This window comes from Bemisia tabaci, chromosome 5 (assembly GCF_918797505.1).
Source record: "Bemisia tabaci chromosome 5, PGI_BMITA_v3".
NCBI lineage: Eukaryota > Metazoa > Arthropoda > Insecta > Hemiptera > Aleyrodidae > Bemisia > Bemisia tabaci.
In genome coordinates, this window is record NC_092797.1 from 41,342,325 (window position 1) to 41,368,200 (window position 25,876).

At 38.0% G+C, this 25,876-nt stretch overlaps 3 protein-coding genes across 4 annotated transcripts in view; 1 reads left to right on the forward strand and 2 right to left on the reverse strand.

The window, feature by feature from the left end:
* The window catches only part of LOC109039146 (myogenesis-regulating glycosidase), a 44,682-nt gene extending 37,865 nt beyond the window's left edge, over positions 1–6,817 (reverse strand). Inside the window, exons 1-5 of the mRNA XM_072300737.1 lie at positions 6,177–6,817; positions 4,734–4,881; positions 1,767–1,899; positions 1,066–1,170; positions 295–498 (exon numbers count right to left, since the gene is read on the reverse strand). Of these exons, the coding sequence (XP_072156838.1) occupies positions 295–498; positions 1,066–1,170; positions 1,767–1,899; positions 4,734–4,881; positions 6,177–6,228 (642 nt within the window). The 5' untranslated portion in view covers positions 6,229–6,817. The remainder of the gene's footprint in view (positions 1–294; positions 499–1,065; positions 1,171–1,766; positions 1,900–4,733; positions 4,882–6,176) is intronic.
* LOC109039149 (alpha-tocopherol transfer protein) overlaps positions 1–25,876 on the forward strand; it is a 77,923-nt gene that overhangs the window by 26,980 nt on the left and 25,067 nt on the right. Inside the window, exon 1 of one of the 2 annotated variants that reach the window (XM_019054519.2) lies at positions 21,807–22,025. The exons of the other annotated variant lie outside the window; for it this stretch is intronic. The gene's annotated coding sequence lies outside the window, so the exon portion shown is untranslated. Of the gene's footprint in view, positions 1–21,806; positions 22,026–25,876 lie in introns of those variants that run through there. 2 annotated transcript variants of the gene reach the window in all.
* Positions 11,180–15,082, reverse strand: LOC109039148 (uncharacterized). Its single transcript, XM_019054517.2, has 2 exons — positions 14,941–15,082; positions 11,180–12,740 (listed from the first exon to the last, which is right to left on the reverse strand). The coding sequence occupies exon 2, from the start codon at positions 12,708–12,710 to the stop codon at positions 11,601–11,603; it is 1,110 nt and encodes a 369-aa protein (XP_018910062.2). The 5' UTR covers positions 12,711–12,740; positions 14,941–15,082; the 3' UTR covers positions 11,180–11,600.

A 25,876-nucleotide genomic window follows, 5' to 3' on the forward strand; every position in this document is an offset into this window, starting at 1 on the left:
TCCTATGTAGAAATAAAACATGATCAGAAAACTCCTAAGGGGCAAACATAGATATGTGTTCGTATAGTTTCCCAATTGACACTCATGTTTTCTCCATAATGGGAACAATTGAGGTGAACCATGTAACGTATAAGAGGTAATAAAAAATTATTACCTTCCTCTAATTTTTACATGAGATACCAGAAGCAGTGTGGCAGAGATTCCTTTTTTGAAAAGATTAAGAATTGCTATAGACATGATATGTTACATTCTAAATAAACCAGCTTCTAATGAAATGAATAAAATGGCACCAACCTTGAACAAATTTTGAGCAGGCCCTATTATCACAGTAAAATGGAACATCTCCGGAGTTTGGTGAAGAGGACCTATTTGAACATACGGTTTTTCACCTGGGCTATGAATGTCATTGTACACAGGTTTCGGAACATTTTTAAACTCAGAACGGGAAGAGCTTTGCTGTAGTGGTTCTGTGTTATAATTGGTTGGTACTCCTGTAATCTGGAAAAACGAGCGGCAAGAAATGATAATTACTTTCTTCACCAAGGATTGAAAATACTTAAAAGAGCAACTTTCATAATTTCGTAAAAGAGTATTGTGTTTTTTGTTTTTCTATCTGCAATGCATTTCGGTCTTAATGAAATACAGCTAAAGGTATGATAATAAATTAACAATTTGTGAAGTTTTTGTACACTCTTTTCCAAGGTATCTTTTCTTGATTCATTATGATGGCAAATGAAATAAATTCAAGAAAAAAAGAGAAAAAAATTCATTCTTCCAAATATTTTCAAGATTGTTGCGACAAGTATTTAAAAGTTTTCAACCAAATAAGTAATACAAAAATTACAAAAATTGGAGACAATTTCGGAGGAATAAAATTTTTGAATACTTTCCTGACAGTTTGCAGAAAAACTATTTCAACTAGCTTCAACTTTCAACATAACTTTTCAAATAAAGTTGAGACTTTCAAAATTCTTCCTGTTTCCTTTAATGATGCTTGCAGAGTATGCAAGCAGTATTGCAGTTGACTCATTACAAGTAAAATTTTTAATGGAAATTCAAACTTACTTCAGCATCACTCAATTCTTCAATGCGAAGAGATAGCAAGACTTCAGGACGACTGATTTTACTTCTTGTTTTTAATCCAAGTATTTTTTGCCAGGATTCGACTAACTGAAATACAGAAAAAAATGAGGAAATACAGACATGCAAAGGGTATTGAAAACATGATTTGACAACATGCACTCCGTGGATTTAGTGAACAATATCAAAATGAGTGGATGGAATGAATTTCATTATTTTCCGCCTTAATGGGTGATGTGACTCAATGCTTTTCTTCATTTTTGAAATGGTGAAGGGTTTCTATAATTTTTTCATTTTTCAATTCCCTATTTTTTCCTGTTTTTTGAACAAAACTTGCATATAATTTTTTTCTTTTCAATTACATACACTGACTTTTACTGAACTTTGAATAAACTCTGCTTTTCCAGAGATTTAATGTAAGAAGACAGGCACTCAGAAATTCTTGGCACTCTTTCAAATGGCACTGGCTATAGTTTCCAAGTGACGCGCTACTTGCAAAGCTCCATAGTCATCGAAAATTCTTTTAATTGTTAGATGTTTTTGGACCCTCAGAAACTCTGTAGATTTCATGCAAAAATAAAGATTAATTTATACTTAGTTTGATGCTCATGTAATTGCCAGGTATTTAAAAAATATTGGAAGGAGATGGAGAAAGACTGAGGATAATTCATTTCTTCAATTCTTACTTTGTGATTATTTCTTGGGCTGATGATTTGAGCTGATTTCAAGTGACAGAGAATGAATCCAATTCGATCTTGATCATTGCCATTGACACCACAGAAAAATTCCAATTTAATGATTGTGTTTATTGTTCTTAATCTGAAATAAATAAAGGGTCAAGGTTAAATAAAGAGAAGAGTCTAAAGAGAGTTTCCATCAAGTGCAGAAAAAACCAGTTAAGTAATACTGTAGTTATAACACAGAGAAATGACCTATTGTTTCACTCAACTGATCAATAATTTGTGAGCAATAAGATGGCAACAGACAGCTTTTGTAGTTTTAAAAACTCTCATTTACTTTAATACACTTTATGAGGTTAGAGAAGATATTACTAGTAATTAAGACGCAGTGCAGCATATTAAGTACCTGCAAACTAGTTTTTTAGGCAGATATTGTACATTGTAAGTATTGAATTTCTATTGAAAATTTGAGGACTGCCTGTGCTGGGGGGCAGATAAAACGCAAACCAGGTAAAACGCAAACCCCGAAAAAAACCGGCATCTGTTGGGTGTCGCATCTGGTGAGCTTTTGGCAATATGGCGATTTGTTTACATTCTTCCTTATCACTTGCAAAGCGGAAAATTTTCCAATTTTTCCTTTGAAACTCTCCGAATTTGTCATAAAATGACTTTTTACCAAGTAAATAATTAATTCACCCCTTCTACTCAACATTTGTGATACTTTCGGTGGTTTCACTTCTTGCATAATTCTTCATGGATAATTATTTTAGCAATCGAAATGTTCTTTGACTGTAAATGGTGTGTAATTTTTTCAAGATAATTCTCTGTAAATAATTCTGTTTCCAAAATCCTATCCCGAAGCCTGATGTAATGCATTGAATGCGGAGCATTTCGACTGAAGAGTCGACATGTGTCTTTAAGGAGCTGTGTAAATGAAACGGTTGGATAAGCCTGTAAGCAGTACAATTTCTTTTGTGTGTGAAAAATAACTGAATGTCCAGAATTCTAAACATCTGACCGTATCTCAAGTACCTGAAGGAAATGTTGGTCAGGTCAGAGTTTGTGAATCCTTGGCAGCAGTTACTGAAATTCTCCTACGTACTTAACAACATTGCTCATTAAAGTTTGGTAAGTGAGAAATGTAAACCAACAATAAGTAGTGCGCGGTTTGAATCTTCGCCTGTTCTCGTCAAGAGGTAGATTTGACGCATTATGAAAAAGCTAAAAACTGCAAATAAGCTGTCACATTTCTTTCTTGAAAGATGCCTGTTCAAACTAAATTTAGTTTCTTTATTTCTGAATGATGAAAGAACCTTTAAGGGCCGAAATATCACGAATTTTGATCTATAAGTTGTAAGAGAGCACTCTGGTGAGATCCTCTTTCCTTTTTTCGAGTTACACATTTTCCAATTTTACAGGAAGTAGTATTAGTTGCATCCAGTATCACAATTTATATGTATTCAATGTGTTTCCTCATCGAAATGAGCGAAGAAAAAACATTTACTTTTATTTTCACCGAATTAATGAGAGTTTAACTGCCAACTGAGCTAGCAAATGTTTACGGTGAAGCTACTTTATTTGTTTCACGACTCCCAATTTTAGGAATTCTGATAGCGTATACATCATTTCACATTTAATGCAAGGTTGAAATACTTTATGATGGTGGTGGAAGAGACAATTCTGGTAAAATTGAGAGAATAATCAGGAAGAAAAGTTCTTAAACAAATCTCAGGAACTCCATCAGATGATGGGCACTTCACCCTCCAAGGATTTTTACACTATGGAGTTATGGGCTAATACTGACAAGCATAATATGATGGATCTGAGCGGTCTCTTACTTACCTAACTTTGATGAGCGAAGGCCTTAAATAAGTAGAAGAATTGCATTAACTGCTGCCAAGGATTCACAAACTCTGACCTGACCAACATTTCTTTTAGGTACTTGAGATACAGTCAGATGTTTAGAATTCTGGACATTCAGTTATTTTTCCACACACAAAAGAATTCGTACAGCTTGCGAGCTTATCCAAACGTTTCATTTACACGCCTCCTTAACAACAAATATCGACGCTTCGCAGCCATAACACTCCGCTTTCAACGCACTACATCAGGCTTAGAGATAGGATGTTGGAGACATCAAGCATTTGATCCACGATTAATACTTATCATAGTGAGCAGCTTATGACATAGACAGTAAATTTTTTTTCGTCAAATTTCAATACAGTGTATCTGTAAGACTGGCAGTGCTGCTGTGATCAGGTTCTTGACAGATCTCAAATAGCTAAAATATCTCTATCCTGCGACATGATATGGAGGTTTATAGATTGAGAATTTGATCACAAGGTATTGATACAGTCTAGAAAAAATTATACACCATTTAAAGTCAAAAGAAAGTTCGATAACTAAAATTATCCATTATGAAGTTGAACAATCTGCGGACCAGGCTCAGAGTCTCGAGGAATCTGCTTCTCACTACATAAAGTGAAACCACCGAAAGTATCACAAATGTTGATTAAAAGGGGCGAATTAATTTTATACCTTCTAATAGGTCATTTTACGACAATTTGGAAGAGTTTCAAATGAAAAATTGGAAAATTTTCCGCTTTGCACTTGATTAGTTGTTGTTGTTGTTGTTGTTGTGTTTAGGTTGATTGGCCTAATTCCGCCTTGCGGATAAACAGCCACTAACGCCGAGTTAGCAATTTATCCTGTCACCATCCAACAGTTGCCGGTTTTTTTCGGGGTTTGCGTTTTACCTGGTTTGCGTTTTATACTAACTCCCTGTGCTGCTTGCAACCAAATCCATGTTCAGAGTTTGGATCAGTCATCAGTGACCGATGACTCTGCCATGAGAGGTTTGTACCAAAGGTCCCAATCCTGAGTATAATTTCATTTGACTGAAGGTGTACAGACTGAATTTGATTTTGAAATAAACTAATGTATAGCATAGTCTAATTAGATTTACTCACTCACCGTTTGACAGTCTTCTTTTCAGCTTCCCAAACCAGATCAGTTCCAAAATAGGGATTTGAGGAAGGATTAATGGCGTCCGAGTTTAGCTTGTGGCCATTTAAACTTGCAGTCACAAAAATTGGTTGTTTAAAGGCTTCAAATCCTTTCCCTGAAAACAATTTTCAAAAAAATTTAAGAAGTGGTTGAGAATAATACAACTGAATGAGGCTAGCTCCTACTGACATTGAAATTATAGTTCAGTGAAAGAAAATTAATTCCGACAGGATACCAATTTCTGAATGCAACAACTCATGATGGATCAATAAACACTTGCGCATCAAATGTTAAGATAGAAGTAAAATATTTTATGGATATCCAGACAACACTTTTTCCGGCTTAAGTCTCTTGATTTTATTGTCATTATATTATATCTTCCTGAGAAATTAGCAACCGACTTAAGTATAGGGCTTTTTTTTATCGCGGAACAGGGTGGATTGTAGTGGAACGCACTGGATCGGAATCCTGAGCGATCCAAAGTGTTCCAAGTGATAAAAAAATCCAAACTTGGAATTTGGTTGGATTTGTTGGGGATGGCAAGTTCCTCGCATTAGGTTAGGATCACATTGGATCGCGAGCGCGCCCCACCTCGGAAGAGCGATCCAGCGTTCCACCCTGATCCACTTGGAACGCGGCTGAGGAACGGAATAAAAAAATACCGATGTTCATCGCGATCCACCGCGTTCTACTGCGATCCGCAAAAAAAAAAAGCCCTTATGATAGTATAGAAATCAGGAACTCAATACTTCTGGGGCCTATGATCTGCATTATTATCAATGGACATGTCAAATTCGCTGCTAAGTAGAGCATAGAGCTCGCAAATTGGATGTCGAGGCAAACGTCAATCTCAGAATATCTCTGTATAAGCACCACTCAACAAGTTAGTACATGCAGTCAGATGGCACCTATGCTGAGTGGTGACATAAGTAAACAATACTTTGGCGTTTGTCTCAACATATGATTTGCAAGCTCTACCGTAAGTGAGAGAACAATCACTATGGAGGCTCTTGCTTTCCTTCTCCCATCCTTAAGTACGACTTTTAAATATTTGCCTGCGGGGCGATTATTGAAATGTCATCGACTCTAGGTCGCCGCTTACAACAGGACATAGTCCTATCTTAACCGTGCAATATATCGCAATTCGATGTCTTATCGGGCTGATTTATATTTCAATTATCGGCCCGCTGGATTGCAATCATATTCACAAACCTGATGACAGACAGATCCACAGGATTTAATCGTTGATAAGAATGAGTTTTAATGGGATAGAAACTTAACCAAAAAAACACAGCTATCTAGTCTGCGACAGTAACTGTGGGCAGCGAGCAAAAATTTCAAACATAGGAGTAAAGGCATAAATTGCCAAGGCAATCTTTGGAATATAATCGTTAGATAGAAAGGTTTTACCTTCATTTAAATTCAGCACAATTTGGACAATGCCACCAGAAAGGTCTTCCATTCTTGAAGAAAATCAAGCAACATAGATTGCGATATGGTCGTAATTGACACAGATCAAACTTGAAGTAACAAAAGAGTAAATGAAACACAAACTGATTTAGAAAAGATCATGAAAAAAAAAACTAGAGGACAGGAATTGGGATAAAATTTACGCTTGCTGATAATTTTTGTAACGTTTTTTCAAAATTTCGTAACTCACATGTTTACGTTTCAGAACCTATGGTGCTGAGATCTCACGGCTGTCTTCTAAACTATCTGAACTACGCTATTGGTTAATTTTTGGAGGGAAAAAACTGGCGGCAAAATTTAAATTGACGGCATGTCCACTCCTTGAGCGCAACTCGAACACTCGTAAAGAAGACTTGCGTTCTTTGTAATCTAACTTCACCATGATTAGTATTGTTGTTTTCTCGTTTTTCTGATGGATTTCAAGTTACATAAGTTTGTCTAATTTCAGAGTGAGACAGAAAATCTGCCAACTAAATTCTTGCATTCCGCAAATTAGGCCCAGTGTCCAGCCGATCGAACTTTTCGTTGTGGTTCGTCAAACTTCGTCATTTTGTTGAGCTAGTTTTTCACAGTTGGAAACTGATTAATTGCCTAGTTATTAATTTAAATTTAAACTGTATATTGATTTAATCATTTTACTTTATTTACTTTAGTTTGGTTTTAATTAAATGTTGAAATAATTTTATTTAAAATCTAAAGTTAAATTCCTATATTTGTATATATTTTTAAATTAAAGACTATCAACTTTATTTAGATAAAGCTCGTATTTCAATTTATTTTACTTTAACACTTAACTTTTAAAGTTTTTTATTGTTTAAATTTGTAATTTTTAGTTGAATCTGATTCATCGAGCATAAGTTTTGGAAAAGTTCAGCCATTGTTTGACCGTCTGAACCGGCAGGCCTTACCTAAGGTTGGAATGGATGGTAAACTCTCTGTCACACTCCAAAAAGTCGGCACACCAAGTCGTCGGGAGAAATCCACGAGTTCTTGATTAAATAATGGAAAAAGGGACTTAATGAAGAAGTTTTTTACTCAACCACTTCCAGATGTTTTTAAAGATTGACTCTCATTTGACTTAAGGGGAACCATAACTATCGTGAATGCTCTACAATGGACCACTAGACAAGGTACGAATTTAAGCATTCTCATACATGTTTCTTAACCAGAATTCCACGTAGAACACGATGCGCGCAACGAAAATTACGGAAACCAACTCCTAACGGAGTTATTAACATTTTTATTTCACATTGGTTACGAGGAATTTGAACTGTCCAAGTGTCCACTCACGAGAAACTCAAAGCTCTACGTGAGTCAAATCGCGCACTACAACGGTTTCAGCAAGCTTCTCAATCGAGCAATGTTCATTTCCCACCATGCGTTTCTCAAACTATAAGTAATTAGCTATAGCTGAGCCAAAGCGTCAAGATTGAGGTTGCCACATTTTTAAATCGCAGATACTGTCACGATAACGTTTAGCGCGCGATGTGAATCACGTAGATATTGAGTTTTCATGAGCGGGTAGTTTCAATTTTTGCACTAAGAATCGTTAAATATCTTCGGAAGGAATTAATTTCGGTAATTTTAGTTGTGCGCATCGTGTTTTACGTGAAATTTTGGTGAAGGAACATGTATCAAAATGCTGAAATTCGCACCTTGTCTAGTGGTCCATTTTCCCGTAAAAATGAGAGGAAAGAGCTTGATGCAAAAACGGCTTTTTTCGCCCCCCCTCTGGAAGTTCTTCAGACTTTGTCTATTGATTACTCATACTTGAGCGCTTCTTTTCCCAAATTTTCAGACCCCCAAAAAATTTTGGGGGGAGCTAGGGGGGGTGGAAGTCAAAACCTATGAACCTCGATATCTCTTGAACAAAGAAAGATATCGAAGTCTGGTTTGGACGAAAAATCGTCTAAAATTGCATACTTTAAGATTCTATAGGTCAAAATCCCGATATCACATTTTTAAGTCAACATATGTGCTTTTTTCCAGTTTTTAGGTCTAGAAAATTTCTTTTAAACGAAAAATTTACAAAGATTTCAATTTTTTATTTGAACCAAAACCAGTTTTTTAAATTGTTCGTCTTTTTCCGCATCCAACGAGTGGTCCATTAAGCTGGGGAACCAAACGGTTCCGGAGTTATGATCGATTGAAGTTTTCGCTCAACGCGCGCCGACCGATTTTCGCGCGCAAAAAAGTCGGATTTGACTGTTATTAGATCAGATTGAATGTTCAAACTGAGCAAAATGCTTAATTAGGGACTCTTGAGGGTCGCTGAGTTCAGAAATTACCGATACTTCCAAAAAATTCACGTTTTTACAATTGCAGCTCCGCAGCGCTATTTTAGAGGCCCACTGAGCGCCGACCGGCCGCTCAGTGGTCCTGTCCGAAGCTGCAATTGTAAAAACGTGAATTTTTTGGAAGTATCGGTAATTTCTGAACTCAGCGACCCTCAAGAGTCCCTAATTAAGCATTTTGCTCAGTTTGAACATTCAATCTGATCTAATAACAGTCAAATCCGACTTTTTTGCGCGCGAAAATCGGTCGGCGCGCGTTGAGCGAAAACTTCAATCGATCATAACTCCGGAACCGTTTGGTTCCCCAGCTTAATGGACCACTCGTTGGATGCGGAAAAAGACGAACAATTTAAAAAACTGGTTTTGGTTCAATTAATAAAGTGAAATCTTTGTAAATTTTTCGTTTAAAAGAAATTTTCTAGACCTAAAAACTGGAAAAAAGCACATATGTTGACTTAAAAATGTGATATCGGGATTTCGACCTTTAGAATCTTAAAGTATGCAATTTTAGACGATTTTTCGTCCAAACTGGACTTCGATATCTTTCTTTGTTCAAGAGATATCGAGGTTCATAGGTTTTGACTTCCACCCCCCCTAGCTCCCCCCAAAATTTTTTGGGGGTCTGAAAATTTGGGAAAAGAAGCGCTCAAGTATGAGTAATCAATAGACAGAGTCTGAAGAACTTCCAGAGGGGGGCGAAAAAAGCCGTTTTTGCATCAAGCTCTTTGGTACTGATCCGAGTAAATTTAAATTTCTTAGCTATGACAACCTCTTTATTCATAGCTTTCTAAGGTCTAATACTTTACAAAATTAACGTCACGAGATATTACCTCTCACCATTAATTTCAATATGATTTACCCTCAATTTTTTTATCCTACCACGGAGGAAAACAAAATACTTGCTCTCAAAATGCCTCGAGTGGATTTTAGGACTAAACTATTTACTTTTGGAAATCGAAGTTGTAACTATGACTAGAAAATTAGGTAGGACCTTGAATCCACTATGAGTATTGTAAGAGCAACAGTTTCCCCCCCCCCTCCTCCGTACTACTCCGAGACCACTAATTTTTAATTCCAACCAGTGTTCGTTCGCGCTGAATCAAATATATCCGCTACCGCCGAGATTACTATATGCCGCTCGTTGCAAACAGTGTTGATCAGGTGCGTGGAAATCAAACGCACTGCAGACGTGATGAGTCAGGGACTCATAACGAGTTAAGCCACTTGCATCGGTTGAATGACTGACGGCCGAGGTGTAACGATTTTGATCCGGTCTCACTTACTTCGTCGTGCCGATCAGCGTATTTCCCAAATGTCCTCAGTCCATAAAAATGCAGCTCTGAATTTAGCTCCACAGACTCGCTTAGCGCAAAAATCGCCGCATTTCACCGCTCGTTCCCCAAACAATATTGTCGGAGTTCTTGCATGCAACGACGATTTGCGATCAAACTAATGTGTGTTTCAAAATTTCCGCTCCTATTTTGTTTTTTCGAAGGTTAACAAGCTAACTTCATAGCTTGTTTATATAGAATATTCTGCTAACAGAGAAGAAAAATCAAGAAAGTTTTCAAGAAATTACGTCGACTAGTTTTCTAAAGAAAAAATAAAGTATAAAGGGAAGTTTGCAACGTCGCAAACGGAGGTAAGTGGTTTCGCAATTTAACCATCGATACCCTGTGCAAAATTTTGCGAAAAAAAAAACACCGGCGGTGCCACTAATTTTTTCTTAAACAACTTTCACGCTGCGAAAAAGCTCTTAATGTACGCTCGAGATCGCAATTGAGTGGATCTCCGGCTTTATCAGAGAGTTCAGCTCTGCTCTACTAATGCATCCAGTCCATGCACAGATAGAGAGTGAGTGAATACATTAGCTGGATTGCCGTGGCTATAAGCTAAAAAATTAATTTTAATTCTGACACTTGGTGTCCCTCCGAAACGAGACAACTCTGCTATAATCTATTCACTCCCTGTCTGTGTATGGAGAGTTTGACTGGATACAGATGTGAACTCTTTCAGCTCGACCATTACGGGTTCAACTTTAAGAGCTTCATTTTGAGATTGTTTGAAGAAATAAGTGCGGCATATCGTGTTTCTCCCAAAATTTTACATAGGAACAAGTACTTAGGTCACTAATTCTCGTTGTGTGAAAGAGCTTCATTCTTGGACAATTTTTTTGACAAAAGGCAATCACAAACCAACGTATGTGTTCGAAAGATTTTGCAAATTAGCTATCATTATTTATGCGGAGCGCCACAGCTCTTCATTTTATTCATCAGAGGACCATTACGAGACGTAGCACATGTTCATTCTGGTGTGTCTTTAAGAGTGTGCACGGCCTCCGTTCTTTTACTCCATTAAAAATTCAGCTAACTTTACTAATACTTGTAAAATATTCAGGAAAATTCCCTCATACAATTATAAAATTTTAAAATGCAAATTTCTGTAGAATAGTTCACCTAATCGACAAAGAAACTCACCCAAAGCTGCATAATTTTACTAACATCAAATGTATTTAGTGATAAAAATAAAATAAAAAATCGCCTCGAGGCATTGATTCTGGGCCCTCTAAACGAGAGAGAGGGGGACAAAAAAAAAAAAGCCGATGGATGGAAAGGAGAGAGAGAGAGAGAGAAATCAATAAAAAACGTATGAGTGACTGATTGGCTTACAGTTTAATATGACTATTCAATGCTGAAACATGGCTGGGGGTAACATTTCGGGGGAAGAACTGATTGTTACTATAAATATATGTATGCGTATCTTATTTTTTAGAGACCATCGAACGTTTTTGTGAGGGGACAACTGACCGCCCCGAGAGATAGGCACAAAGGCTCTCTTCTGTCGAAGATGATAATGAGTCGATGAATATTTTGATAACTCTATTTCAGGGGCTTAGAGGACAGGGCGCCGAAGTGCGATACTTGATAAGTAAAATAAACTGCATTCGGGTTTTTCCTCTTCTTTTTTTTAAAGCAACTTGACAAAAATCGCCTCTCCGAAGACTTCACCTGTGTGCAACGAGGTAATCTTCTATATAAATGCACCCATTTTTCGTCAAAAATAAACCAATCTACTGGCCTGTGTACCCGCCTTCAGGGTTGAGTAAATCATCCACATCCAAAACATGGGTACCATTCAGACTCATGACCCGGTAGATAATTCTCCACGGCCTCTGAGTGTTGGGGTCGTCATCCGCGTACTGCAGGTTGATATTCCAAACAACCGATCCATAATTCCGAATGTAATGCGCGATCGCTCTCCCAATTTGTCCCCAGACCCCTCGATTGAAATGCCGCATCTGCGGAAAAATATTCCACAGCTGATCACCTGGCCCACCGAAATTCCTGTCTAGGATATGACCAGCGTCATCCCTGGGGTTGCCTTGGTAACCGTGTTGTGCCGTATATTGACGTGCTGCATTTGAGGCAGCAGTGCCCGTTCCTAAATGTCTCTCCTCGATGATGGCTTCCAAGGCTTGGGTGCGACCTCCAGGGCCGAATTGGATCCATCGTATTGGACTGTTCCGATCCGGGACATTCTGTTGGATTAAACTTTCGTTGGCGCCGATAAAAAGCTCATCGCGAGCAAATCTTGCTGGCCCTTCGATTGGCCTATTCGCCGTTCCCAAAATGATATTATTACAATTTAAATCGATAGCTCGTTTACTTATCCCAGCGAACCGTTGTTTCTTACACATTTGGATCACTTTGTCGTTCTTGAAGCACGGGCTTACAGAGAGCGCTTTGGGCATGTCGTCGGTGCTGACAAAGTTCTCGTCCCCGACGTTGTAGAGTTTCGTCTTTCCTTTGCACCCCAGGGCGCGCCACAGTCGGACACAGGCACCGCGGGTCATCATGGACCGGGCCTCGTAGATGTGGTTGGTGTTGTTGTCCCTGGGGAGCTCGGCGCAGTCTTCGCCGGGTGGGATGAAGGTGACGCGGCAGTCCCCTCCGCGGTTCGGCCCCGTGCAGAACACCACCGGTGTCCCTTCGCCTTTTGGGCAGCAGAAGCCCACGCCGTCGTCATCGCATTCGCCGTGGTGTCGATCCATGTATACCAGGTCGTAGCCCTCGCATGCTCTTTTCCGGCCGCAGTATAATCCGAACCAACCGCATTTTTGGCTCTGGCAACTCGCGGTCCAGGTGGAGAGGACCAGGAGAGTCAGCAGCGAGGTTTGCATTGTGGTGCTGTCCGGGAACTCATTAGTTTTCTGAAAAATGGATGGTAAATAAATAAATTAAAAAATAAACCAACACTGAAAAAAAATGTGCTTGGCTCGAGCATGATGATTCTTGAATTTGCAGCCAGCAAACATCGTTTTATCTTGATTTAAGCTAATTGGACGTATTTCTGTCAAACGGAACTAAACGCCAATTTGAGTTCCTTTTGAAGAATTTAGAATCCCGGATAGCGGGTTCTGTCAAACGGAACTAAGCGCCATGGAAAAGCATTGCGAGTATAGGAACGAATGAGTCCGACGCCCGGTTCCGCCGCCAATCCAAGCCCCCCTCTACCTTCCTACCCCGATGGCGCTTAGTTCCGTTTGACAGAAATACATCCAATTTTTCTTGATAAAAGCAAAATAATGCTCGGGTTAAGCAAAAAAGTAGTTTATGTCAAGCAGCTAAATTCTTGATTTAAGAAAAAATAATTCTTGACGGCAAATTTGAGATTTTTTTTCCAGTGAAGCAGTGAACTCGAACGAAACGTGTTGATAATGCGCGTCGTTGACTCGTTTGCAAAATCAAAAAAACTATAGAGAATTACGACAATCTATCAACCTAGATTGAAGCATTAGTAACTTTTGGACAAGCTTACAAAAATTCGGAGCCAGTCCGCTTACCAGTTTCCTATATTCACCAGGGGCACTCAATTCATTGTATCAGACGGGGGTCAAAACGATCGCAAAGGCAGTATCTACATTTACGCGCCAAAATTTCCCATTTTAAATAAATGAAAACCTCAATTTACTACATAAGCAGTTTTTCAAAGGTGCTCGAGGGTACTGGGCATTCCGGGCAAAATTGGACCTAGTGGAACATAAACACTGATCGCCTTTTGGGAAAAATGAGTTGGAGTTTTGAATTCAGCTACTTGTCAATTTTTTTCTGTCAAAAGGTCAAAGTCAAGAAAAAAGAATATTTTAAACGTGACTATAGTCGTTAAAATTAGCTCTTTGCATCGAGTTCAATGGAAGAACACATCTTCAAACCCTTTTTCTCGATTCAAACTTTGGGCGTCTCCGTTATACACGGTCCGTATAACTTGACCTCGGTAATAATGCCTTGTTAATGCAACTATTCGTGCTCAGTGGCTATGCGTGTTGCATACAGATGATCTGAAGGCGCTTTATAATTTGTAACTCCCGAGTTAGTTGAATCTGCTAGACCTCGTTTTCATCAGCCGTGCTATTTAGCTTGATAATAAATCCTAAAGCGCGGTTTATTTTATTTTGCATTTACACTTAGTTTATGTTTTAGTTTATGTTGAAAATTTTTTAGAGAATCTCCCATACAAAGACCATGAAATACAACTCTCTAATGGTGACAGTATTAATTAAAGAGCTAAAATGATTTTCAAAATGTATTATACGGTCGATTTCAATTCGCCTTCAGCTGCGTTCGCAGCAATTGTTGTTACAAATATGTTGTGCGTGCTGATCTCAGATCATTACATACTTGACTCTCTGAAGGCGTTTAATGTTCGAAAGTAGAGCACTCTGTTGGAGAACAACAGAAGTGGGATCGAATCCTTACTTCGTTCATTCTCCAACAGATTGCGCTACTTATGCACATAAAACGCCTTCAGAGAATCAAGTATGTAATGGGCTGAAATCAGCACGCACAGCATATCCTTAACGGCAATTGCTGCGGACGAAGCTGAAGGCGAATTGTTTAGTTAAAAAAAGAGGAGTATGATAGCGTGTAAAGAGAGGATATGTATTCGATCGACATGAATCGAGTGGAAAATAAAAACGTGATCCGATCAACACCGATTCAATGACAAATAAATAAAAAAGCGGATCAAAATCATTAGAAAACTTGCAATTATTATGAAAATTCCGAAATAAGATACATCAAAACTAGGATCAGCCAAGATTTTGATTTTTCGCAATTTTGAGTCTACAGGTACACAGACTCACACCCCCCCCCCCCACCAAAACCGTCTTGGGTACATTTTTGTCGCATTTATTTTTTGCTTCAAGACCGCTGTGCCTTGAACCTTCGGAAGTTAAAATTCTCGAAGCCCACTGTGAACAATAAACGCTACTTTCTCTCTCTCTCATTTAATGATTTTGGGTATTTCTAGCGTGTTTACCAATTTTAATGAAGAAATATGACCGGTAGTGCTGAACTTCTTCATCCATCCGATGGTCCATCAGTATTATTAGAAACATCAGAAACACTTACCGTTAGGAAGACAGTTAATCGCTGCCAGTATTAGTTACTTCAAACACTGTAAAAAAGTAGAACTAACTACGGTTTTTCCTCGTATAATGAATTTGGATATTCTTGCTCTCCTCTTTTATATTTGTTTCCGACCTTAACTTTACTTTGAACAAAAAATACTTGCGATATCATACACTCTTCTAATTTTTTTATGACTCTCGACGTAAGTAAAATGAATGACGAAATTTAGTTAGATTGGTTGGTTTGACTATCTTCCTCCTACGTAGTATCAAAGTTTATCTTCTATTCTTTCTATTTATTTCATCATATTGTTGCCATCAAACGTTCCTTGCTCACGACCACACTTCTAACGATCGGGCATTTCTTATGAACCGAATTTAAAGTTTATGTCAACAGAGAAATAGCTTACGTGCAATATATTTTATGGCACAGTCTCTAATTGTCTTTAAACATCAAATAATCAGAATACTCTCCATTTTTGACATTTTGCTTGGCATCGTGGCACAAGGCGCAACCTCAAAGTTAAACTTGAAAACATTCAATTTGCTCCGAAGAATTAGCTCTCAAGTTTTTCCTCGTGATAAGAACCCCATAGAAACATTCTGTCGATGTGCAAAATGATTGAACTTTGCAGCTAAGCTAACTGATTATTATCGTCACTTGGCGTCTTGATTTTTTATGTAGTCAGGGATAAGGGGGTGAGAAATAGAGGAGTTAAATTTGACGTAACAACTTATAATTCACTCTGCTGTTTATAGACGCTTACCCCGTATCGTTTGCTACATGGAAGGCATTTATGTCCATGAATTTTGGTAGGATAGAAATGTATGTCCTCTACTATGCTAAACAAAAACCATTTGTAAATAAATTAATCAATTAACTATGCCAAAATTAGTAATATGTGATTATGACATTATGATAGACTGTGTAGTTAAGTGAGCCTTGGGATCTTAGGTACTTTGTTTAAATTCAGTTACAATCTTATAGCGCCTTAAAACTAGTAAACAGGCAACAAGTAGAGCGAATCATCAAAAAGCGCAATTCATCAATACGATCAAATAGTTTTTATTAAATAAATTGAAGTAAATTGAATTATCGAAAATCCAATTCGTTTTAATAGGAAAAAATCGTCCCAGAACACCAAAAACCTTGTTCCCAAGACCGCGAGAGGAGCGCTCTCCGGTGAAAACTCAGTTTGAACTTTAGTTTTTTTAACGATGTTTCCTCAAAGAGTTACCTCTTTTAATATCATATCTCGCGCTCTTAAGAGCTACATTTGGACGGAGTTAAACAAAAGAGAACCAAGCCACATCGGGATCGAACCGAGAAAAAGAGGTTTAAAGTTTGGCTTCTGCATAAGACTCAATGTAAGAGATAAACTTCAAGTTCAATTTCTGCAAAATTTGCTCCAACAAAAACTTTGAATTTTTGGCGATAGATAGTAGAGCAGTGGTTGAGTTCAATACCACTCATAACTCAATTTTTTCCAAAATGTGGGTTGGTTCCTTTCTGCTTAACTCGGTCCATTTGATCCTGAGATGACTTAACTGGCTTAAACTGAAATTGATGGACGAATTTTAGGCGATCTAATTTCGCGAAACAAGTTTTGGAGTGGACGAAGACAGCTCGACATCTCAAAAATTCAAGACTTGTTTCGATGAAGGAACTCACGTGGATCAAACAACCTCTGACGCCACTCGATTCCAGTCTATTCTAACCCGAGCAACCTTTTATTGAAATAAATTCAACATAGGATTTCGAATGGCACATTAGCATAGGCAGGTCTGGTTTAACAACTACTGGTTCGATGTCTCACAATCAGTCGATTGGAGGACTATAGCGTGATGTCATGTCAATGACTAATTTATGAAAACACGTGACTTAATTACAGAGTTTAAAAACCTCTGTTCACATTTTATTTTAAAAGAAAACTAACGCGTATTACAGCCTAAAATTTTCATAGGACCATCGTGACAAAATGAAAAAAAAATCAAAATAATAACAGGTTTTTCGTTAAAAAAAAAAAATTATGAGAAATTAGAGACGTATTATTTTGAGATAGTGTTTTCAGAGTTCGGTCATCAATGTATGTATTAAAAAGGTAATAGGTCAAAATGTCCAAAAACAAATGTCCAAAAGTCAAAACGTCCAAACCCTGAATGCCAAAAAATTTAAAAAGGCCAAATATCAGTAATGTCCAGCAGACAAATAAGTCCAAAAGTAGGCGAATGTCCGAATTATGGAAAGAGTAATTATATACTAACTGTTTTCAGGCGTTTTTTTTTTTTTTTTTTTTTTTTTTTTTTTTTTTTTTTTTTTTGGCTTTTCATGACAAATGGGGTAATATTAGCCATGTTTGTTATGTTTGTCAATATCACTTAAAATTTGGAAAATAAATCACTAATGCATTTTTAAAAGTAAGAATTTGCCTGCTCTCATGAAAAATTTTATCATCATTTTTTCCTAACCTGCATCCCTCCATTATCCGACGCATCTGTTTCTGTGGCTGCATTCACAAATAGCTTGCAAACCTGCACCCAAAAATCCAATAACAACTCAACCAATGCCTAATCTCACATTTGGACATTTGCCTACTTTTGGACTTATTTGTCTGCTGGACATTTCTGATATTTGGCCTTTTTAGATTTTTGGGCATTCAGGGTTTGGACATTTTGACTTTTGGACATTTTCTTTTGGACATTTTGACCTAGCACCATTAAAAAAGGTTATATTCCCTAAGAAAAATAGTCTTCAACTCGAACAGTAAAGATTTCCAGCCATCCTAGCAAAAAATTGAGGGCAGAAAAATCTCTGAATGGTTTTTTTGAACATCTACCAAAAATAAGCTTTCTCTCAGCGATTGCGAAAAAATCAATCGCAAGTTTACATTTAGAAATGTTATACAATGCATAGCACATGATGAGGAAATTAGGAAGCCCGTTATCTACCTTGATTTGCAACATTCTTATCATATTTAATTTCGCTACGGGAGAATGGCTAATGTTGTGTCTTAAAATTGTCTGTTTGTTTTTTTAGTGGATAAGAAAAAGAGGAAAAAAAACCATCTCGGCCGAAAAATATTGTCTGGAACTCGTAAAAAGTTTTAATACTACATTCACTCGCTTGCTTTTCTAGTTTCACAGCAGGTACTTACCTACATTAGTGATCTCCGACATCATTAAAGTAAGTCGAATAGAAGCGGTGGCAAGACAATATTATACACTGCATGAATGTTGGCAAGATTTTCGATTGATACCTGTTTCTCCTCAGGTCATTCCCTCATGGAAAGTTAAGAAATACTCCGCACGAAGGGACACATTATTTATCAGGAATGAGCTAAAGCTCAAGTTCTCTTCAGAGGGATGCCAAAATGTGACACTCGTTTTTTTTTACAAAAAAAAAGTGACAAAAAAATTGGTGTGATTAAAACTGCTCGATCGGCACAATTGGCGACGCTTGAATTAATTTAAAGTCTGAGGGATACAATCTAAACACCTTCATTTAATATCGCATGCGACGAAAAATTGACGAATTTCATTATAACTCATGGATGCAACTATTCAAGCTCCATGGATGTCCGTGTTGCATACGCAAGGGGATGAAGGCGTTTTGACTTTCCAGACACTCATCGCTTCACCCGCGAAGGTTGGAAGGCTGGGAAGGCTGCACTGTGAGGATGAAAATGACAGACCGCCTTCAATTTTTCGTTTACACTGTCAAGCTATCTCTTAGACAAGCATAGTTCACAGATCAACGACAACTAAAAAAAACCACGGAACTAAAAAACCACGTATCTCGATTAATGACGTTGCAGATTGTCCATCATACTTAATTTCTTGAAAGGTTAATTACTCAATGTAGATTTTTTAAAACTTTCATGATTTTCCTTCGCTGTAGGAAGATAATGCTAAGTAACCTTGGAGGATCTTTGTTGGTTTGTTCTCTTTCAAAAAAATAAAATGGGAGCGGAGATTTTAAAAGAAAACTGCAAACGAGACATGAGTCTTGGGAGTTTCGATGAGCATGCGTTGCGAGCCCCTCCGTTTTCCGAGCTTCAGTTTTAATATCGCCATATGCTGAACATAATTTGAGCGACCAACCGTGTCTAGTTGCCTGTGTAGTGTTAATTGGATTGCATTTTGCAGAAAGGAACCAGGAGCATTGCGATGTTGCTAGGATTGTGCAACTTTACCCATTTCGGTATAACGATTTATATGGTCAAAAAATATGAAATTTACATTTAATTTTTGTCCTTAATTTACAGTTTTTAGCGAGTAAACAAGAAACTGATTAGAGATTATTAGGGGTTCCTCCCAAGACAAAAGGAGCTGCACAATCTTAGCAATCTTGTAATGCTCCTAGTTCCTTTTTGCAAAATGCAATTCAATTAAGGGTTGAAGGCACTCCATCCTTTCGAATCCTCACAGTGTCGCTCGCTGGCCGTTGCGCTGCAGCGCCGGCGTACCATCAGCACGAAACGCGAACTGATGGCGCCTACAAACCTAACAGGGATACTTCACGCATTACGCAACGCGTGAAGTATCCTGTTAGGTTTGTAGGCGCCTATGCGCGTGTCACGCTGGTCGCCCTCGCCCGTCGCGCGGTGCGTTGCGGGTTGAGCCTTGAGCGGTGACTGTCCGAGGAGTCAAAACGCCTTCACTGGCGTGCGTATGCAACACAGACATCCGCGGAGCTCGAATAGTTGCATCCAGGCGTTAGAATGATATTCGCATAGTATTCGTTGCATGTGATACTGACTGAAGGGCGGTTTCACTTGTTTCTCATACATCTTAATTCCAGCGTTGCTTATTGAATGAATGCCGATGAAGTAAACTATTAATGACTGTTATATTGTTAATATTTGTTTAATGGTAGAGTTAAAAAATTCCAGTGAGAAATGTCCATTACCCTAGATCAGTTCAGAACCAAGGCATCAAGTTTTTTCCTCATCCGCACCTAATGTGATAATTTCAAAGGAAATTAAAATAATTGAAAAGGTGAATTTTGAAAATCAAAGTTTGAAGAAGAAAATCGAAAAATTAGGGGGGGGGGGGAATTGAACTATTATTCGGCCAGGAAATTTATCTCTCAACCAGAATTATCATCGGTGTCAGGACAGGGTTTAAAAGTCCTCTCAAGGGTTTCGTTTGGAATCTTTTCTGTGGTACCTATATTCTTGAGTATATTCTGGAGAAGTTTCATATCAAAACCAAACATTTCACCTAGCGGTCAATAACGTCTAGTGCTTTGGATAAACCATTTCGTCGTAGTTTTGCTATACTTTGTAGTGTGCGGAAATTATCGCTAAATAGCAAATAATGATGAATACTGACTGCAAACATTGGGAATTTTTAAAGTTGTAGCAAAAATTACATCAGTTTTAAAAGGAGAGGGTGGCGAGACAAGCCATATTAATAGTTGTAATGTGTTTTAGGAGTAGAATATATAAAATCTCAGGTAATCTTGCATTTTTCTCGCTGTGAAGCGTACAAGAAGCAAAAAACTCATTCCTTGCCCGCGAAGAGGAGTGAGAGACCATTCGCTACTAGCATTATTAAGCTTGAGTGCACGATCGGAGGTAACATTTGACCAACAAAAACAAAAGTTTCTTGCTGCACTTTTCATCTTTTCTGCATCCCATTTACCGCACGCCTTGGTATCTTCTGTTTATTTAAGCGAATATAATTTTTGCCTTTGCTTAAAAATATCTGCGGAACCTCTGAAAATTCGATTTTTTGACTTATATCATGTTTATTGTTCAGAAAATTTTTCCAGGTAATCAAATCGACTCATCCACTGATGCTCGCAAAGTTTGCCACCATCATTGACGATTCTTCAAAGTTGGCATCACACTGGTAGTCCTCCATTTAACTCCATTAAAAACATCGATTTTAGGTGAAGTAAGGTGCCTCACTGAGAATCGATTGTTTTACCTAAACTTAAATGGAGGTAAAATAGTGCTGCCAACTTTTAAGAATCGTCACCTCTATGAACTAAGGTCTCTAACCCTGCGGACTGCCACATGTATTCCTCAAAAGTCGATTTTGAAAATTTCCATCATTCACAACGTCGAATACGAAAAACGAAAAATACGTCGTAATTCTCACCCTGTCCGATGCCTGACCCGCTCTTTTGAAATTCATAGCAAAAAAGATTAAAATCACTCGAAAACACTTTTTTAAAGCTCATTGACTTTCATCAGCACGACGCCACTCGCCATTTTTTTATTATCTATCACCAAAAAGCGATCTTACTTTGCATGAATGGTAAATCGAACGGTAATTCTGTCCACCAATTACGGCATCCTTTCATAAGGTATGACTTAACCAGCTCATTTTTTTCAGATCTGGTGCATCAGTAATCATCAAAGGCTCATAATATTACGAAATAGCTCTTACTTTCATCACATATTCGCAATCCTCACGCGGAAAACTCGACTACCACATTCCGCCGCCCCTCTGCGTAAGGGCGTATCTAAATTTTCACGTGAGCCTTGTTTTACATATAAATCCACGCTTTTTAGGGCTCATGTGGAAATCGAGATATAAGTCATTACGCCGGAGGAGCGACGAATAGTGGGAGGATGAAACTGATTTTGACTATTGTGTAACCCCGCGATGAATTAATCGACAAAAACCGATCGAAATGCAGATCGCGGAGGATCGCGGATGACGTCACACACGGCGTGGACTCAGCGTCGTGAACTTGAACTTGAACCTGAGGATTTGAGGTGTAAAGAGGATGGAGTGAGAGAGACGCGGCCGGCGCCTGGCGGCTGATCGCGAGCGAGCGAGAGGGAAAATCAGGTGCAACGCCGATGGAAGGTCACTAACGCGGTTCGCGTTTGTGGAACGCGTTTTTTTTCCGCGAGTTCAGTCGCGATCGCTCTGTTTGACCACTCGCACTCGCCGCCAAATCAGTCAGTCCGTCTGATCGGCCGAGAGACCATGCCCGCGCAGCTGCCCCGCTGATTTTGAATTTTTTCACGCGATTATCGCTCGACTCGTCGGCGAATCGTTCGTTAGTGCGTTTTTACCCGTTCGACCGTCGAATTTGTGCCGTGCTTTCCCTCTGGTTATTTGCAGGTGAGTGATAGCGATGTTTTTGTCCTGATCGCCGTGTTTCGCGTTGTGGGTGCAGTTCGTCGGCTGTTGAACTCAATGTGTGATTTTTTTCATCGCTGGTGTTGCACCGGTAGGAATCTCGGAGTGAAATAATTCGGGGTGGATATCACTCCGCAGATCAGCTTGCCCCCGAAAGTTCGGAGTGATACGAGTGCGAAGAGGAATTTCCTTTTTTTTCGGAGTTAAGGCCTTGATACACGGTCAAATTTCCGAACCAATTACCATCAAAGTGTCGGGAGTCATCAGTCTTAAAATCGTTACTTCGCCTTATTTTCAAATGAAAACCGGGCAGAAATGTTTCATGTGGCAAGGAATGATCAAAAGACAGCCCGTCCAATTTTGATCAAGAAGGACTGTTGCATGGTGACTATCAGTCACCAACTGGTCTACTTTGATCGGAATTGGTTCAGAATTTGATCGTGTATCGAGACCTTTAATTTCATTCCCGCGAGTGCATTTCACTCCACAGCCGTTTAAAAAAAAAAAAAAAAAAAAAAAAAAAAAAAAAAAAAAAAAAAAAAAAAAAAAAAAATGAGAGAGGTGTGAATGTCTGGAGGGGAATTCACGCTACTTGCAAAGTGATATTCTCTTTCCATGAAAGGAATCAAGGGTTTTTTTTCTCTTTAACTCCTCCCCTGCGAAGCTGATTTCACGCACTATTCATATCACTCAGATTTTATGGGGTCAAAGTAAGCCCCGGAGTGAAATATACGCCGGATTTTACTCCGAGATTTCATTGTGGAATCGCTTAAAAACACCAAACAATATAGTTCAGAGGCGCGTGTGTATATTTGTAGATCTATCTGTATTATTCGAGTATTTTTTAAAATTTCAAGTCCCAAACGATTCAATGTTCATTTTGATGTAACTTCAATTCTATTTAAAACGACATCACACGAAATCTTCAGAGATTATACAACGTAAAAAAATTCTTATTTCATTTTTGTAAATATATACCCATTTAATTTTTCAAGGAAGCAATGAACTTCCCTTTTTTTGCATCGCAATTCCGTGAGCCTTTTTTGAGCCATTAATTGCTTCTATGTTTTGGGCAACTACTTTTAGGAATGCTTTACTTCCAACCGGTATTTACTTAAATAAAAATTGTCCTGGTGGAAATTCACGCATAGAGTGCTCTTTAATAGAATATAAAGGGATGAAAACACAGATTAAAAAATTATGTAAAACACCGAGGAATTTGCATAGCAAAATTAAGCGTGAAATGTAAAATACGTGCGATTTTTCCCAAAACTGGTCCAAATCATTACGGTGTTAGTAATTACGAGACGTGTAATTCATATTTTGAATTCATTTTTGTCTAAGTTTTGCTTAATTTTTCTAATTCCACATGTCTTTATTTGTGCGAATCTTCACCTGTTGCGAGGTATAAACATCTACCGTACAACCGGCAGCTTCCTGGGGCCAATGACCGCGCGGTTGCCCCGGGTGCATGCCTACCCAGTTAAACATCATGTGTGTGTGTATCCAGCACAACACGGAATACTGTATCTTTCATAGGTAAAGAAAAGCCTTTAAGGCTACCCGTAATGCAGGTCTCATTCAAATTTTGCATTAAAGCACTTAATTAACATATTTTGTACAAAATGTCTGAATGTGTCTCGTCCACGGGAAAAGGGAACTCGGTTCACATAAGTAGCGAAGCGTGAATAATCGATTATCGACATTTCCCCATTTGAAGCTATGCTTAAGAATCGATTATTAAGGTATCCGCGAACACCCTGTTTATCAATCCTTTTCCATGGGTTTAAATGGCAGATCAATCGATATATCGCACAACACGTCACGCAATTGGTTCACTCAAAGTCAAAATTTAGTTATTTCGTCGTTTCTCTCACGGAAGAACGTAACTTCAATGTTGCCAGATTTTCCGCAGCAAATTGTATTTTTACCAGGAAAATCTCGAGCAAGTCTAATTGAAAATTTCACTGATTATTCTACTGATCTCATGCAAAAATTCGAAAATGCATGGTTAATAATTGAATGCGTATATTTGTGTAAAAAATTGAATTTTTCAGGTCAATTTTACAACCTTGATATAGAGTTACGTTCTTTCGTCTGTGTAACGATGATTTGTGCCATTGAAGAGTTCCCTATGATTATTTTATCACAAAATATCCGGCAACGTCAAACCAAGATGGCGAATTATGATGTTTTAAAATTTGCGATATAAAGAATGCGTCATTTTGAGAAACAGGAATGAAACTTGACACTCTCGTTTTTGGGGCTAGAATATGTCGTTGATCTCAATTTCGTTGGTATTTCGAGTTGGTTGTATTAAAATATCATATATCTCAAGGGAAACACGAACTCTGAAATCTTATAGATCGATGTTCAAACTGCGAAACCACGTATCTCCGTTTGCAACATTGCAAACTTCCTGTCTTACTTAATTTTCTCACTGGAAAACTACAAGTCAAGGTAATTTCTTGAAAACTTCCTTGATTTTTCTCCTCTATCGGCCGAATACTCTATATAAATGTCAGGCTTGTTCCTCTTCGAAAAAAAAAAAAGATGGGAGCACATCATTTGAAACACCGCAATGTTGATATGCGGTTTCGCGCTTTGACCATCGATATGATTTTGTATACGTGCATAAGTGAAATGACAAAAAAGTAAAAGATGTATCTGAGCGTACAGTCGACTTACAGCTGACTCTGAGCTTATAGATGACAAAGGCATATTTTAGACTTGATTTATTCCAAACCATCACGCCCTGTTACTTTATATTTATGTTTGCCTCCTAAATCATGCACGGTTTTTCCCCGGTGTTAAAAAATATACTTTTAATGGCGAATAATTTCAAGGAAAAATGCTTGCAAAATACTGTAGTAGAGACTTCAACCCTGATCTATAGAAAACTTACAGGGAAATTGCAAAATTTACATTAAACAACATTTACATAAATAAGAGGAGGAGGAACGGAAATAAATGGGATTACATTTATTATATGAACTTGAGTATCTAAATGTGACTAGAGCATTATTTATGTAAAGTACTCATATTGAAAAAAGACAGGCGCATAACTAAATAATATTTTCGACGTGGGTTGTTCTTTTTTTGGGTGAAGTGTTCATAACCATATAAGACTAAAAATAAATAGCATACATATTTAACATTATATAAGAGTGCACCATTTATTTGTAGCTATTTTTGATCCAGTGGGAACTTGAAATGAATAATCTTTTACTGTTGTAGGGCGTCAGAGATACTGATGCATATCTGCGGACAGGGAGGTAATAGCCATTTTATTTCGTCGTAAACAAGGACTTTTTAGACTTTTTAGGCGTCAGAGATAATGATGCATTTATGCAGACAGAGAGGTATTAGCCATTTAATTCCGCCATAAACAAGGACTTTTTGAATAATTTTATGCAAAAGCAATCTCGGAAATAAGTCCTCATCCATTCCAGCCGCAAAAATCAATTAAGGTCAGAACATACCCAAACATTATTTCGAGAAGTTGCGGTGAGTTTGGTTTTATTTAAAATCTAATATCCTAAGAAGTTAACCGTTGCACTGCTGTAAGGTTCCTCTTATTTGTACAGATTTTGATTTAACTTGCCCAACTCGATTCTATTAATAGACTGGCATTGACATACCTCACAACCATTGAGCTCTAGAATGAATATTATTTACATCATTCTCGTTTGAAGTAATAACGTCAATTTTGATACAATTTCTTCAGACCTTCGTTTATCCAGTACCGAGCTGCAAGAATATAATACATCAATTGTCGTAAATACCTTAGATGTAAGTAACATAAAAACATGAATTGAATCAAGACAAAATCG